Source organism: Anser brachyrhynchus (genome assembly GCF_964034855.1).
Source record: "Anser brachyrhynchus genome assembly, chromosome: 3".
Lineage (NCBI taxonomy): Eukaryota > Metazoa > Chordata > Aves > Anseriformes > Anatidae > Anser > Anser brachyrhynchus.
In genome coordinates this window covers 43445154-43459848 of record NC_137696.1, presented here as the reverse complement: position 1 = coordinate 43459848, position 14695 = coordinate 43445154, and the positions used below count along the sequence as shown (strand labels likewise).

At 37.3% G+C, this 14695-nt stretch overlaps 1 protein-coding gene across 4 annotated transcripts in view; it reads right to left on the bottom strand.

Moving 5' to 3' along the window:
• Window positions 1–14695, bottom strand: part of OPN3 (opsin 3) — a 57410-nt gene that overhangs the window by 38575 nt on the left and 4140 nt on the right. For all 4 annotated transcript variants that reach the window (XM_080585184.1, XM_080585185.1, XM_080585186.1 and 1 more), the window contains exons 2-3: window positions 3377–3696; window positions 2084–2335 (exon numbers count right to left, since the gene is read on the bottom strand). In XM_080585184.1, coding sequence (XP_080441310.1) covers window positions 2084–2335; window positions 3377–3696 — 572 coding nt within the window. The remainder of the gene's footprint in view (window positions 1–2083; window positions 2336–3376; window positions 3697–14695) is intronic.

Below are 14695 nucleotides of genomic sequence, written 5' to 3'. Positions count from 1 at the left end.
TTTGTGCCTATGACTTTACTGGCATTGTGCCTGGTATTGGTTTGATTTGCTTCCTGGCATCAGAACCTACAAAATCTTTTTCAGATTAAACTAATCAATCTGACATCCAGGTACAAAGTCAGAGCCACCATATTAAAATGACTCAGTTGAAAATATTCTTTTGAAGCATGACTGTTGCTGGGGTCCTAAGCGAGGCTCTGAGGTTCTGCAGCCCCTTTCCTCCCTCTCCACCTCCAGGGTTTAGCTCTCCATATCCAGGCCTGGCTCTGATACCATGCAGCTGTGTAACACTGAATCAGCCCGCCGTGAAAAGAGCAGTGTGGGAAGAGCTGTGAGATGCAACACTGTGGGCCTCCTGTCTCCACTCAGGAGCAGCACTGATGCTCAGCTTTGCCCTTGGTCCTGGCCTGAGCTGCACTGCAGCTATGGCTTTGCCTGGCCATCCATCGGGCTGATTGGACCCACTGCCTTGTCTGCCTTGTCTCTGGACTGCTGGCTGGCCCTGGCTGTTCCCTGGTAATTGCACACCAGTGAAGGAAGTCACAGAAAATTCCACCTCTATAATAAGCTAAAGGTAATGAAAACCCAGGGAAGTCCTTCTAGCAATCATTTGTTTTGTTTCCTTTTAACCCTTTGTCAAGTGATTCTACTATACTTAAATTCCAGATATCTTTAAATATATACCCTTGATTTCAGATGTTTACAGTGTGAAGTTACATTTCCAGTTAACATTCTGGTTTATAGTGAAGCTATTTTAATGTCTAAACAAATTCACCAGCTCTGCTCAGCTACATTCAGTGGTTATCTTTATAGTACTGATGATTTACAGAAAGAAGTAAATTACCTAGTTCTACATCTTTTACAAGTTACTGATAACTCCAAACACTTTCACTCTTTCTCTGCTCTGTAAAGCAGCGAAATAAGCCGGTTTCCACCACTAAATCAGCAGTCTGCTTTTCATAATGAAGACTACAAAAGTAGATGGAAAGTTATTTTTCTCATAGATAAATATACCTTCTTAACCATGTAAAATTTATCTCCAAAATGCACTTGACTGTCATCCATGGGAAATTCTAGCTTTGAGTAAAATAAAGCTCTGAGAAATGTTATTGGTGTAGTATATTTTTTCACCAAAATTGCAAATTCATCAAGACTGAAATGATCCAAGACAGTCTATCAGATTTTGTAAAATGTTTATTTAAAGAATTAATAGAAACATTTTAAGAGAAGTGTTTCACTTTTCTACTTTAAAATTGCCTTTTTAATACTGTAAACTTAAAAGCTTTTAAATTCATAAAGTTATAACTTTTTTGTCACTATTTGAGATTAAACAAAATTTCAGAGTCTTCCCCTCCCCCCCCCCCAGTCTTTCTTCCAGGTACCAACTGAATACTTACTTTTGCATTCAGTGTTCTATGTTTTTCATGGTTGAGCCCCTGAGAAGTAATATATTAGGAATGTGTGTTCCTAAAAGTTTTCTAGGCTTAAGCAGTACTGGAATACCGATAATGTTCTCATTTCCTGGTATTTTAACATTATTGAAACGCCCCACTTAATACTCGCTTTGCAAAACCCTGATGTCAAATTGTAAACAGGCAGTCTCTCATGTTTTTGTGAGCATACATATTTGAAACACTATGTTGAGTTGTTCAATCTTTGTGTTACCATAATGGAAGTGTCAGAGAAGCAATGGTCTTTTTTTCCTGAAAACAGACATTGGATGTTCTGAATTTTGTCTTATGGACTTCTACTGTGGTAAGGGAGTGATTCAGATAGGATTTTCTAGGTGTAGCCCGTTTTGGGGGTAAATTGTCAAAAACAGATGCTTACAGTTTAATGCTCCTTCCCCTCCGTTTCATATGAATGCTCATCTGTATAATTCAGACATCTAAAATCCAATTTTTCATAAGCTACTACTTTAAGCACAGTCTGTGTTTTTGATTTACTAGATTTTTGGCTATTTATCCTTGCTGTTCAAATCAAAAAATATGGTCATTACAGATAAAAGTAAATCAGATATAAACTCCACAACTGTGGCATAGGATACTGATTATTCAAATAAGAAAATTTTTCATGTACCTACCTTTCTACTCATGAAAATATAGATGACTGGATTATAAGCAGTGCTTGACTTGGCAAAGAAAGATGGGATGATAGCTACTGTTGGAGTTACAAGGTTGCCATAGCCATATGTTACTAGAAGGGAGACCACTGCATAGGGCATCCAACAAATAAGGAAGGTAGAGATCATTAAGAAACACATCTTCGCCACCTTCTTTTCGTATTTTAGAAGTCTGATCACTTGAACAGTCTGAAAATCTTCCACACAGCGAAGCTATGGAAGAAAAAGGAAAATGGTAAAGTAAAAGCATTGAATACTTCTACTTTAATTTACAAATAACTAATTCACTAACAGTTTTAGGTACAGATGTTACACACTCATTTTATCAGCTACAGTTCTTCTGCAAGTTTGCATCATGCTTCCCAGACTTATTGTATACTTTAAATAATGTAAAAACTTTAGAAAACTAACTTGCCTTCATCCATTAACATAAGCAAGTTCAGATTACATTTAGCGGTCCTTAGTCTGAAAACTTAGACAATCCTGTAAATTTGTTTCTTCCCTCTGAAGATAGTTGATGACAATTTGATAAATAGATTTCTCTATACTGCTCTGCCACTTAGTTTGTTACCCTGAAGTTATAAAATTTCTACTTTAATCAGAATACTAGGCAGCAGGTTCCCAATGTCATCTGTGTCAATCTGATAAAATGCAGAAATGATGGGACATGTACGTGAATGTCCTTGGCAAGAGCTGTCAGTTGTGCTGATACTGTTGACCACAAACTTGAATGGGTCTGTCAGACTGATTATCCACAGAATATGAAACATTATCAATTCCTGACCCTGAAGATCCAGCCTGAATTAAAATGGGTTGCCTGAACATGGAAAACTGGTTTAACAGAGCTTAGTCTCCTCTTGGAAGAGTTTTACAGGGTTATCCTCTCAAGAGCAATGAAGAGGAGAGAGAGATTTATTTAATAATAAGAACTGCGACCAAAGATTTTTTCCCTTCTGTTTTAAGGAAGGATCTACTGTCCATCAGTGGGCAGGAACAGTTCCCTAATCTGCCTTTGATTTGTAACTCACCTGTAACTCACAAACTACTCAACAAATAAATCTTGGTAGCTCTAGGCTGGTTCTCCTTCAACCGTACACCTTTTCTAGTGGTCCCTGACATGGCTGAATATTAAGGTCCTGAAGTTTGAACAGGAAGTGAGAGTGCAAATTTAGGCTCTGATCCAAGTTTAATATGTGGTACCAGCATTTCTAACTGAAAATATTTCATTAAAAGAAGTCTTATCCATCAACTTACCATTCTTACTGCATATAGAATATGTCCATAGCAATAGGCCATGATCACAACAGGCACAACCAGACAGCCAAGGAAAAAAAAGAGCACAAAGGAGGTGTCATTGGGGTCTTTTGACTTCCAGTCCACTGAGCAACCTAATCCATGAATTTCCAGTGTGTATCTGTTCCAGCCCAAAAGAGGTGCTCCAGTCCAGGCCAATGAATAGAGCCAGATGTATGTGATAGCCCGCCAAGACCAGGAGAAGTCAATCACTTTTGCATGGACTACTCGAATGTAGCGTTCATAGGCGAGAACAGTGAGAGTCATAATTGAAACAATTCCTGTAAGAAAAGTAAAGAAAAGCAATTAAATCATTCACATTGTAAAATGGACTGACGTCCTCTTGATAACCTGGTAGCAAAGGAAACATTTAACTCAAAATTAGCTAGCTCATATTATGAGTAACACCAATAAGCTTTTTAGGTGACACCTCAGTAATCATTATCTACTAACTCAAACAGTACTACTAATTTCAGAACTACTCAGAGTAGGGTATTACAATCTGCCTCATGGTGTATGGTGGACAGAAAGTAGGACAAACAAAAAGGACGACTGAACTAATACTTTTTCCTAAATGTTACTTCAGTAAGTGACGGATTGTGCTCCAAGGTTTTTTGTTTGGTTCTGGTGATTTTTTTTTCCTTCCTTTCTTTTAAGAAAAAGCTGCCATATAAAAATGTGATAATAAACAATAACAATCTATTACAAATCTAGAGAATTCAGAGCTGAGACTGAAGTCAAGGAAAGCCTTCAAGAAAATTCTAACTTCTATCAAGATTTCATGCAAGTCTTTCTGTTCAAAAAAAAAAAAAAAGGGACAAAAAAAACAACTGATAAAGCAAAGTGTTACATAGCTAAAGGAGTCCTCTCTGGAAGAGATCCGTTTGAGTGTCCTTTCCTATCTCTCTGCTACCATAAAAATATCATAGTCCTCATTTCAATTATTTCTGCATTCTCTTCCTTTTCTGTCCACCTCAACCACACTACACACTTACTGTGTCAAGACAGAAATGCTGTTATTTTCAGCTCTCAGCTTTATTCTATCCAGACACTTTAATGAAGTCAAGGTAATTCTGTCCTGAGTAGGACATAAGGATTTCAGTTTCAATGGTCTGTGAAATTTAATAATCAAGAACAATATCTGCCCATCAAGCATATGCCAGTCAACTGAAATCTCTGTTAAGATCCAGACTTCAAGCTCATACATGCAGCCTTCTAAACAACACAACCTGAACACAAAAGGGTTTTACAGCACTCTGTGTACAAATACTTGTGTCTGTATACATTTTATCTAATAAGCAGCATGGGTATTTATCACAGATTCCCACGGTGTTTCATTTTTTCAAGTACATTCATATTAATCACAGTACTCATTTATACAGGTGGGAGAAGGTTAAATGTGCAGATCTTGCTGCTGGAAAGAAAATAACCATTTTAGCAGTCAGAAACCTTCAAAAGATATCACAAATGTCTCATCTCACTTTGAAAAAGCATAAGCATTAAGGAATACAAATTAACAATTTGAGCACCAGCAACATGAATTTTAGGAAGACAACTAAGAATAACAAAATCTAGGGAAACGCTTAACCTCTGTGTCACTATGTTAATCCACAAAATCAGCATACTACTACTAACTGAGTATCTCACAGAAGGTTATGCTTTAAGATATCTGTAAGAAAGCTGCTTTGTCCTGCAACTATCAGAGGATTTTTAATTTATTTATTTTTAAGTTCATGAGTTCAGAAAGCTTTCTTGATTAACAGGGAAGTGATGCATTTTTGTCATTTCATTATACATCTTTTCCATTCTGCATCAATGTGTATCCAAAGCATGTTTGACAATTTCAGCAACATCTTTGAGAAAGAAGCATTGATTAGCTCAAGAAATTCTAAAATAGCCTCATGGATAAACCATTAAAATGGGAAATGAACCAGGTTTTATATCTATGAATAATCTGGAGCGAAGACTGGAAACCTTGTATGCTATTTCAGTTTCTTACCTATTGGGAATTCCAGCTATTTGGGTGTGCACTTTGTGGCAACACATTCCATTATGAAGCTGCAAAGCTGTAAAAGCAGAAAAATGCCCAAGGGCCTCATACAGCTCTAAGTACCAAGGGCTGGGATGTGCTTGCCACCTCCACACTTAGTGATGCAAACATAATACAGTGGCAGAAATCTTAAAAATATCTGTTCAAGCCTGACTTGCCATGGTCCATGCTCAACATGCACTTTGACAGTGTACAGTTTTTTCCATATACTAATAACACTTTTGAGTTACAACCAAATTTCTACACAACACAAAAAATCTTCAGTGAGTTACCTGTATCTTTCTTAGGTAACTGCCTGCACCTCTGCTGCACTTATCCTGCAGATGGGAAACTTCTCAAATGAGCAAATTATAATTAAATTGAAGTGGGGAAGGGAGAATTTATACATTTCAGTAGGTGAAATTTAATTCAATTGGAGATTTTAGCTTTCATGTCAAAGGATGATTTCAAGCAGCAGTTGTGATATATTCAGCAACCTATGCAATACTTCTGGAATTTTACAGCTCACAGTTATAATTAACAAATGAAGGAGATGCACATCCTTTTGAACTTACTTTAAGTTAGTTACTTTTTTTCTGTTGTAATGCAAGATTCAATTAAATTTATTCTATGTGCCTATTAATGCCACTAGCAAGATTAGAAAAAAATGACATCTAAGATGCAGCTAAAGAATAATTGTTATAAGTGTATATATATATGCACACAAAGTCATAGTGTTAATGAAGTAAAAAAGAGCTTTTTCACAAGAACTATCTAGTTACATAGTTCAAAGGGCTCAATAAGAAAACATTCATTTGAAAGCATCCCCAAATAGATTTAAGAGCTCATTTTCTTGAAGTTTTCATACCTGCTTCTAATAAACTCCTATCCCTGACAGACTTATTTACAGAAGTCTAGTAGTCAGTCTTAAATCAAACACTTTTCATCTTTAGAGGAAACAGTTTGGGAATCAATAATAACTACCAAATAAGCTTGCCACGTGCACACATATCTGTTTGCCCTTGAAGCCAAAGCTGTTATATCAAAACAACTTCTATAAAAGCTAATCCTCTAGATTTGATGGGGTTTTGTTCTGCAAGATTACTAGCTGGTGGTTTTAGATACAAAGCTAAAAACTAGAAACAGATATATAAAACTTTACCTTTGCATTCATATTTTGTTATATGTAGTGTTTATTTCGTTGTTATACACCCAGGTTTTTCCCAACAAATGTCAAATGAGCTCTAGAGAGGCCGAATGAAGTTTATTATGTTTGACTGCAAAGAGTTCATAAGTGAATCCTGCAGCCTTCACTCAAGCAAAATTAATAATAAACATTAATGGGGCCTCTGTACCTAAGGACTTCATCCATTCTCCTCTTTAGATCTTAACTCAAATCTTTCAGAATTATTTCTTTCTGAATCTTCTTCTATATTAGGCTCCACTTCACTGTCTTTTAATGGCCTTTCTAATGTGAATGATTCCTTCTTTTAAAAAGATTGATATACTAGAACATTTATTTTACATCCTAAGCAATCATTCTTTAAGGCCTCTTCACAGTTCTGTGTCTTTGCCCAGCATTAACACTATAACCTCATGTCAGGAAGGATGAAGGGAGTGGGTGGAAGATCAAAGTTAAAGGACTTAAATGTAGGATTGTATACAAAGCAATAAAAAGCATCAGTTATTTGCAGTTCAGAGAAGACTATTAAATTCATCCTGATAATAAATATATGTTAAATATGATGCTGAACTGGTTGAACCATCTATTAACAGTCGATTTAACGGATCTGATGGGATATCTATGCTGGGCATTAAAGACTCTTTGCTTCTTCTGTGGTCATTAAGCCTTCTCGGCATAACCTATAGTTTAAAACAGTTAGGAGTAACACATACCTGTAGCCACCTTAATTTTCAAACAATAAGCAGGACACCATAAAAATCATAATACAGTTTGGATGACAGATTCATTTCTAAATCTGAGAAAACATGGCCTTAATTTCTGTACCTTTCTACTCACTAAACTTTCAGGCAAATTTGAGCAGTAGTGGTATCTCATTAATTTCTCTACTACAATTTCTTTTCTTCTATATTCAGATCCAAAATTGAAAGGAGACTTAAAAGTTAGGTTCTACTGTAAATAAATAAATAAATCCAGAATGCTAATCTCATCTAATTCAGATTAAAATAGGAGTAAAATCAAGGTTTAAACTTGTATTACCAGCCCCAATTTCCCTCTACAGACAAGCAAAGGGTTGAAAACAACTTTTCTAATGTGAGTGAAAAAATAACCTTGTTGTGGATCCCATAGCAAAACACAGGGGTTTGGTTTTGTTTTGTCGTCCTGTCTCCCCCCCCCCCAAGCATTGACTAACTCTTAATATTGATTTCTCTTTCTTGAAACTAGCTGTCAAGTTTCAGAAAGATTCCAGGAGCTGAACACTAAAGAACAGGTAGAAGGTAAACGTCCTTTAACTACCCATATGCTGAACGACAGAGGCTGGCAAGCACGTACCTGGTGACACTGTGGAAATTATCCTTTGTATTGAATGTATCATAAGCAATTTATGAGACTCTATATTCTGTGAGGTTGAGGTTTCCTGGGGCTTGGGGGACAGGGAGAAGTCGTTGTATGTTGTCTTCAATATTATCTTGTGAATGGCTGCATGCATCTGGTATTTGGCTTTACGTTGGCTAGTGAAACTCTATGCAAATCCTCTTTCATATGCAACACTCTAGTATGGATGATTTCTTCGCAAGGCTAGATCCAGGGAATTTTACATGTCAAATAAATGGAATATTCTTCAGATATATAACGTGTCACTCCAGATGCCACAATGCCCCCCTAGTGCTGAGCTGGCAGTTTGAATGGAACAATACTCAAGTGGAACAGCAGGAGCTGTCAGCTGACTCCTAAAATTTTCAGCCGATAATGCAGGAAAGAAAGAAACTCTATGCAGCTCTACCTAGAATAGGCACACACAGGGAAAAAAAAAAAATCTCATGCAAGTAGAACATTTCTCATTTTCTCAAAGATTCTCTGAAATCTGTTTTCAGAGATACCCCTTTCATGTCTCCACAGTTACACACACATACCTGGTTCATCTTCTATATTTCCCACCTTTGTTATTTTTGTTTCAGTCTTGCTGCCAATTAATATCTTGCATATTACACATTTTAGTGGGAAAGGGTATAAATACATGGCAGCAGCAAAAACACCTACTGATTTTTCTTTGGATACTCAAAAATCAAACTGAAAGACAAATCCATGACCACAAAGGATTTCGGGTCACATTTACTATTAAAGAAGTGAAAAAACAGCCCATTTCTCCAAAGATATGTATTAGCTGCTTCAAGTTTCATTACTCTGATTGAGATACCTGTCACTACTTCTACATGCCACATTCTGCTGTCAGTCCTGTCAATAAATTAGTCTAAAACAGCCCCTATGAAGCAACCACAAATCTTTGGTTTCAAGCTATTCAAGTTAAAGAGGACTCCATCCATCTTCCTTTCTTCCCCATCAGAAAATCAAAATATGTGAACTTTCAATCAATTTTGGTTGGCTGGTAAACAGCAGGCTACAGTGTCTGTTGTAACCACTGAATTTAAAGGTGTTCCTCAAGTTAAGCCAAATCCTGGCAGGGATTTGTCAAGAGCACAGAGATGCAAGGCTTCTTGTGTTGTCCCCACAGAAACACAGTGCTTTATGTAATGCCATACTTTGATTGGAATCAACAGTGGCAGTTCTCACCTAGAAGAACCTTGCCTTTTTTAGCCTGGGATATACACACATCATCTGTTTTCTTGCACTGCTTCCAGCCACCTTTTGTAAGATCTACATACATGCAAGGCTCCATTCATTTTCCATATACAAATCAAATTTTGTGGCCCAGTACAGAGGAACACACTGAATTTTACATATTTTTTTCTTTTCTAAGCAGCTTTTCTGGAAATTATGTAGATTTCATCCAGGATGAGTTACACATTTTAATATGATGAACTATGTGCTGATTAAAAAAACAAAGCGTTACAGAAAGCCATTATGGTTATTATTTGCATATTAGCCCCTGGTATGCAAACCTGCACTTTTTTTTTTTTTTTTTCAATCAAAGGAGCCATATATGAGAATTCATTACTTTGACTCCTGTAACAAAAATACGCATTTCAAAATGTTTTTACCTGAAGCCATCTATTCTTGAGATCTAGGTAGTATGATTCAAGACTAAGGCCCAAGACCCTGAAGATTGATTTAATTTATTAGTAAATCAGAGACTTTCAAACTCTTTCTGAAAGACTGGACTGACCAATACTTATAGATAATATTTGTCTGATCCACAGATTTTCATCTCAGAATACTCCTTTCCTCAAGCACTGAATATAAGCACTGTGTTAAGGAACTATAGATGCTATTTAAACTCTGATTTAAGCCTGGGCAATTGCATCCACATGAGTAGGGTCATTCTCATTTAAATTGTGTAAGTTAAACATAGCAGAACAGAAGCGTACTCTTGTTTAAGCCAGTAGCATACAATTTCTATGTTGCAGTTTGTACTCTTCTCCAGTAGCAAGCCACTGAGAATTAGAAATGGATGGTATGCTATTTCTTTTAAAAAAAAAAAATCCACAGGACCTCTTTTTTTTTTTTGCCAGTTTCATTGTTTTCCTGCTGAAATACTGCACTTGGTGTAGGTTTCATCACATCTCACATGTAACTTCTTATTTCTTCTGTACCCTGGGTTTTTCCAGAAGTGTTATTATTCTTGATACATCATGAAATACTTTAAGCTACACAGTGTAGGTCATCGTGGAGAAGAGTGAAAAACACAGCTGCAGTGTATCATCCCATACAGTGCGTGTGTATTCTGAGTTTATAAACCTTAATTAGAAAGCAATATTGCAACACTCTTCAGAAACAGATGTGTTAGTTTCATCTAACAACACCCACAGTTGCTCCTGCCTTCTCCCTGCAATATATAACTTACTTGGATTCTGTTTGCCATGCTGCCCACCAAAACATGGCTTGTGATGCAGACAGAGTGGATATCAGTTACACATTCCTGACGACTGAGCAACTCTGCAAAGCAACTACAATATTTTCTATGATTCTATAGAAAATGGACTCTTTGTCAGGGATCATAGTGATAGGACAAGGATTAATGTGTTTAAACCAAAAAGGGGTAGATTTAGATTAGATACAAGGAAGAAATTCTTCACTCAGATGGTGGTGAAGCCCTGGAATAGGTTAACTAGAGAAGCTGTGGATGCCCCATCCCTGGAGGTGTTAAAGGCCATGTTGGATGAGGCTTTGGGCAGCCTGGTCTGGTGGGAGGTGTCCCTGCCTATGGGAGGGGGAGTGGAATTGGTAGCATTCTGTGATTCCATAGTACAGCAAAGAAGATTCACTTTTGAGACAGACCAAGGCTTCTGTCAAAGAGCATATTATTTTTCATATCAGTTAAGACTTGACCTGCATCTAAGTGCTGAATAACTATTTTGCATATCTTATCAGAGGAGAAAGCCCCTCTTTTGCAAGCCCTCCTCATCTCCTTCACAACTGAACAGCTAAATACCATCTATTCAGTTGAAACAACGTATTGTCCATGGCAAGACAAGGCATTACTACACTCTGTTTTGTATTACTTAATATATAACCAAGTCTATTTGAAATCAGCAATTAAGTTTTAGAGTATATTTTCGGTGACAACTATGTATCATTGCTTATTTTTCAGGTAATTTTAGCATCCACGGTCTAATCCAGATAGGTGAAAAAAATCACTTCTCCTGAACAGAACAGATTTCCAAGTATATTTTATATACACCTCTACTATGAAAACAGCGTAGAATTAATCACCTCCTCCATGTTCAACACTGTAAGTGATTAATTCACTTCAAACAAATTGCTAAAGCTGAAAGCATGCTGATCAAGTCTCCAGCTGTCTGTAATGCAAGACCCTAAAACTGCCTGCCGAGCAATAGAAAATGCTTTTAGTGATATTAAATCAGTGCATATAACGTGTATTGGTAATGTGAGATGGGGGTACAGGGTATCAGTCTTTCACAGCATGTAGAAGGAGCCTTAGATAAACCTGTGGATGCACACTTCTCTTGCACACATCAAGTTCTGCAACAGTCACTGTCATTTTAAAGTCTTATTTGTCTGTGAAAGGACAGCAAATGCACATAAAGATTATTACACCCCTAGTGTGTTACTCTATAATTAAACAAATAGTTACTTCAGGAAAAGGTGAACTAAATAGTTACTTCAGGTAAACTTCTCTGTTAAGAGAGACATTTGGGTGTATTTAACTGTCAAGCGTCTTCTCTAGCTCTTATACCCAAAACCTACACTCTCAATGATAACAGAAAACCTACTAGGTATGAGTTGTGTAACTAAATCAGATTTAGGGATTACCCAGATCTCTACTACTTGCAGCTTGGTTGACTACTACAGACAGGAAAAGAGTTATAAGGTTTTATGTAAAGAAGGGTTGGCAGGCTCAGGGGGACCGGCACAGAGTTGACTGCACAACTCTATGGAAAGGTGACCCTCACAGCTTTAATACATCATTTAACTGAAGTAACTATTTTATTCCATCGGGACAGTGCAACTGTTAAAAATCAGAACTCAGTAAGCTAAACTAGATGGGATTACTGTCCAAGACATACAACCATGCTATCCAAACTTATACTTGTCAGTCCTCTTTTGATCTCTGCCATTTTCCCCACACTAGTACATGGAGTGCTGAGAACGGCTCCGCAGTGGCACATGGAAGCTCTTTTTGTGGCCTCTATTGTGAGGATATCAGCACCTACACTACAGCTTGACTTCTGAATCTAATGAGAAAATAAAAATTGAGGCTGTTCTTTGTGTGACAAGGAAAATTCAGCAGTCAAAATGATGACAGTTTTGCACTCTGGCAAGCAGATTGTCTCCACTCTGTCCCCAGCATCCCTACACTGTAAAGCCTAAATCGAAGTTCAAGTCCCAGAAAAAAACCATCTAGCAGTAGCACCAACAGTAAGCCCCAATCTGCACAACAAGAAGCAGAAATCGCTACATGGGCTTGCCTAATTATAATGTTATGGTAATGCAAATGTAGACAATCGCAAGGAACATAAAAATAGCTGTTTATCCCTAGACAGACAATCAATCTGAAGTTATATTACTTTCTTCTCAACTGAAAAGCTTTGAAACATGCAAATTTGCTTACAGTGCATAAGTTCTGGATCTCAAGTGCCTGCAATCAGCTAGACTGACTGGTAAAATGAGAAGCGCTTTTGCAAATGAAATATTCAGATTACCTGACACAAAATTCCTAGGAGAAGTGTAGAGAGAGCTCTCTTTGCTGTGATTTTTTTTTTTTTTTGGAAAAAAGTTGTCATCATGACATAACAAAGACTTCTGAAAACGCAGATGTTACCAGTTCATTTTAAGCACATACTCCATCTATAAGAACACATGTAAAAATTATAAATACAGCTGCATGATCACAATTTTCAAAGTGAATTCTGAATCTGTATTATTAGCTACAGTAATTGGAAAGAATGTGATTTTCAAAACTTGTTGAGAAATATCCCTGAGTTTAAAATGAAAGTCACAATTGTTTTAAAGTAGTTTTAATCATGTGTCGTAAACTTGTTCACTATTAGGGAAAATTGTAGCTTAAATCACTGCAAACCTATCTTGCTCAAGACCGAAGCACTATAAAGTCAATGGCGAATATAATGCCACTATTTAAAATTGTTTCCATTCATCTTCCACATGGAGGCTCTTTGAGTTCATGACACAAATACTTTTGTCACGAGAAGTAGCCAAACGCAGAGGTAGGCCAGGGTCAGGATATCAAGTTCTTAGCATAAGCTGCAATATATCGGTAGAAGGGGTGGTGCTCTTCAACCTTATACCTCTCAAATTCAAAAGCTTTCCTTCAAGCTGTCATTTATAGATCATCTATAAACTATACAACTATTTCTGGAAGGCACGTCCTATGAGCAGAGGCTGAGGATACTTGGTTTGTCTAGCTTGGAAAAAGAAGGCCAAGAGGCAGTCTCACTGCAGCCTCCAAAGGAGGGGATACGCAGAGGGAGGTGCTGATCTCTGCTCCCTGGTCAACAATGACAGGATGCACAGGAACAGCACAAAGCTGCACCAGGGGAGCTTCAGAATGGACTTCAGGAAAAATTTCTTCACTGTGAGGGTGGTCAAACACTAGAAGAGGTTTTCCAGCAAAGCGGTTGATGGCCCATGCTTATCAGTGTTCAAGAGGTATTTGAGCAATGCCCTTTAACTTTTGGTTAGCCCTAAAGAGGTCAGGCAGTGGACCCAATCTTCATAGGTCCCTTCCCACTGAACTATTCTATTATATCAACCACAGAAGACAGCTTAGAATATCGGCTGCTCTCCCAAGAAAAATAAAATCAAAACTGAACAGCCTTTGGACTGGAAGTGTACAGAAAAGTTCATACAACAAAGTACAAGCTCAAGCACAAGAATATAATCACTTTACAGTAAATAAACAGGCTTTGGTCATTCCACGTGATGTAGCTGGACTGTGTCCAAACCCAGCAGACAAATACCTACATCAGTGAAGTAACTTCACGGTATCTGTTATTATGATTTAATGGACTTCACAGTCATGGTAACAGAACTACCCCCCCATTCTTCTAGAAACGTCTTTATTAGGTCACTCTGATTTACTGAAGTTGAAAGCTACAAAGCTGCAACTATCTTGCTTAGTTAGTGAAGCCATTACTTTTAAATGTCAATTTAAAACTGTTGATTTCATGTTTTCCAATCAGTGAGTGTACTGTTTATTGCCAAAAGTTCTCAAAAGAGAGTTACACTTTAATAATCATTACTAGTTACTACGCATACAAGACTTCATTACCTTACCTTTCCCTCCGTCAACCCTTACTCCAAGAAAATAGCTGACTTGCGCTTTTATATTCAAGAGAAGTGTATTTATAATACCTGGTTACTCTGAATGAAATCCCCAATCAGTCTCTTCACCACCACCACCACAAAAGAAAACACCTTCAAGGCATTGCTCTCCTCATAGACATATTAAATATTGAAAATAGAAGCTGTGGTGGCAGTAGTCCAGATGATAAACAGAGAAATGTGATGCTACCTGCAGGGCATCATTGTTTTTTCAGTATTGACATGCCTCTGCTCTCCTACTCAGTTAGCTGGCGAACTACATATCTTCACAATCAGAAAAGAGCAATCTTTGTATTTCCAGCTGAGC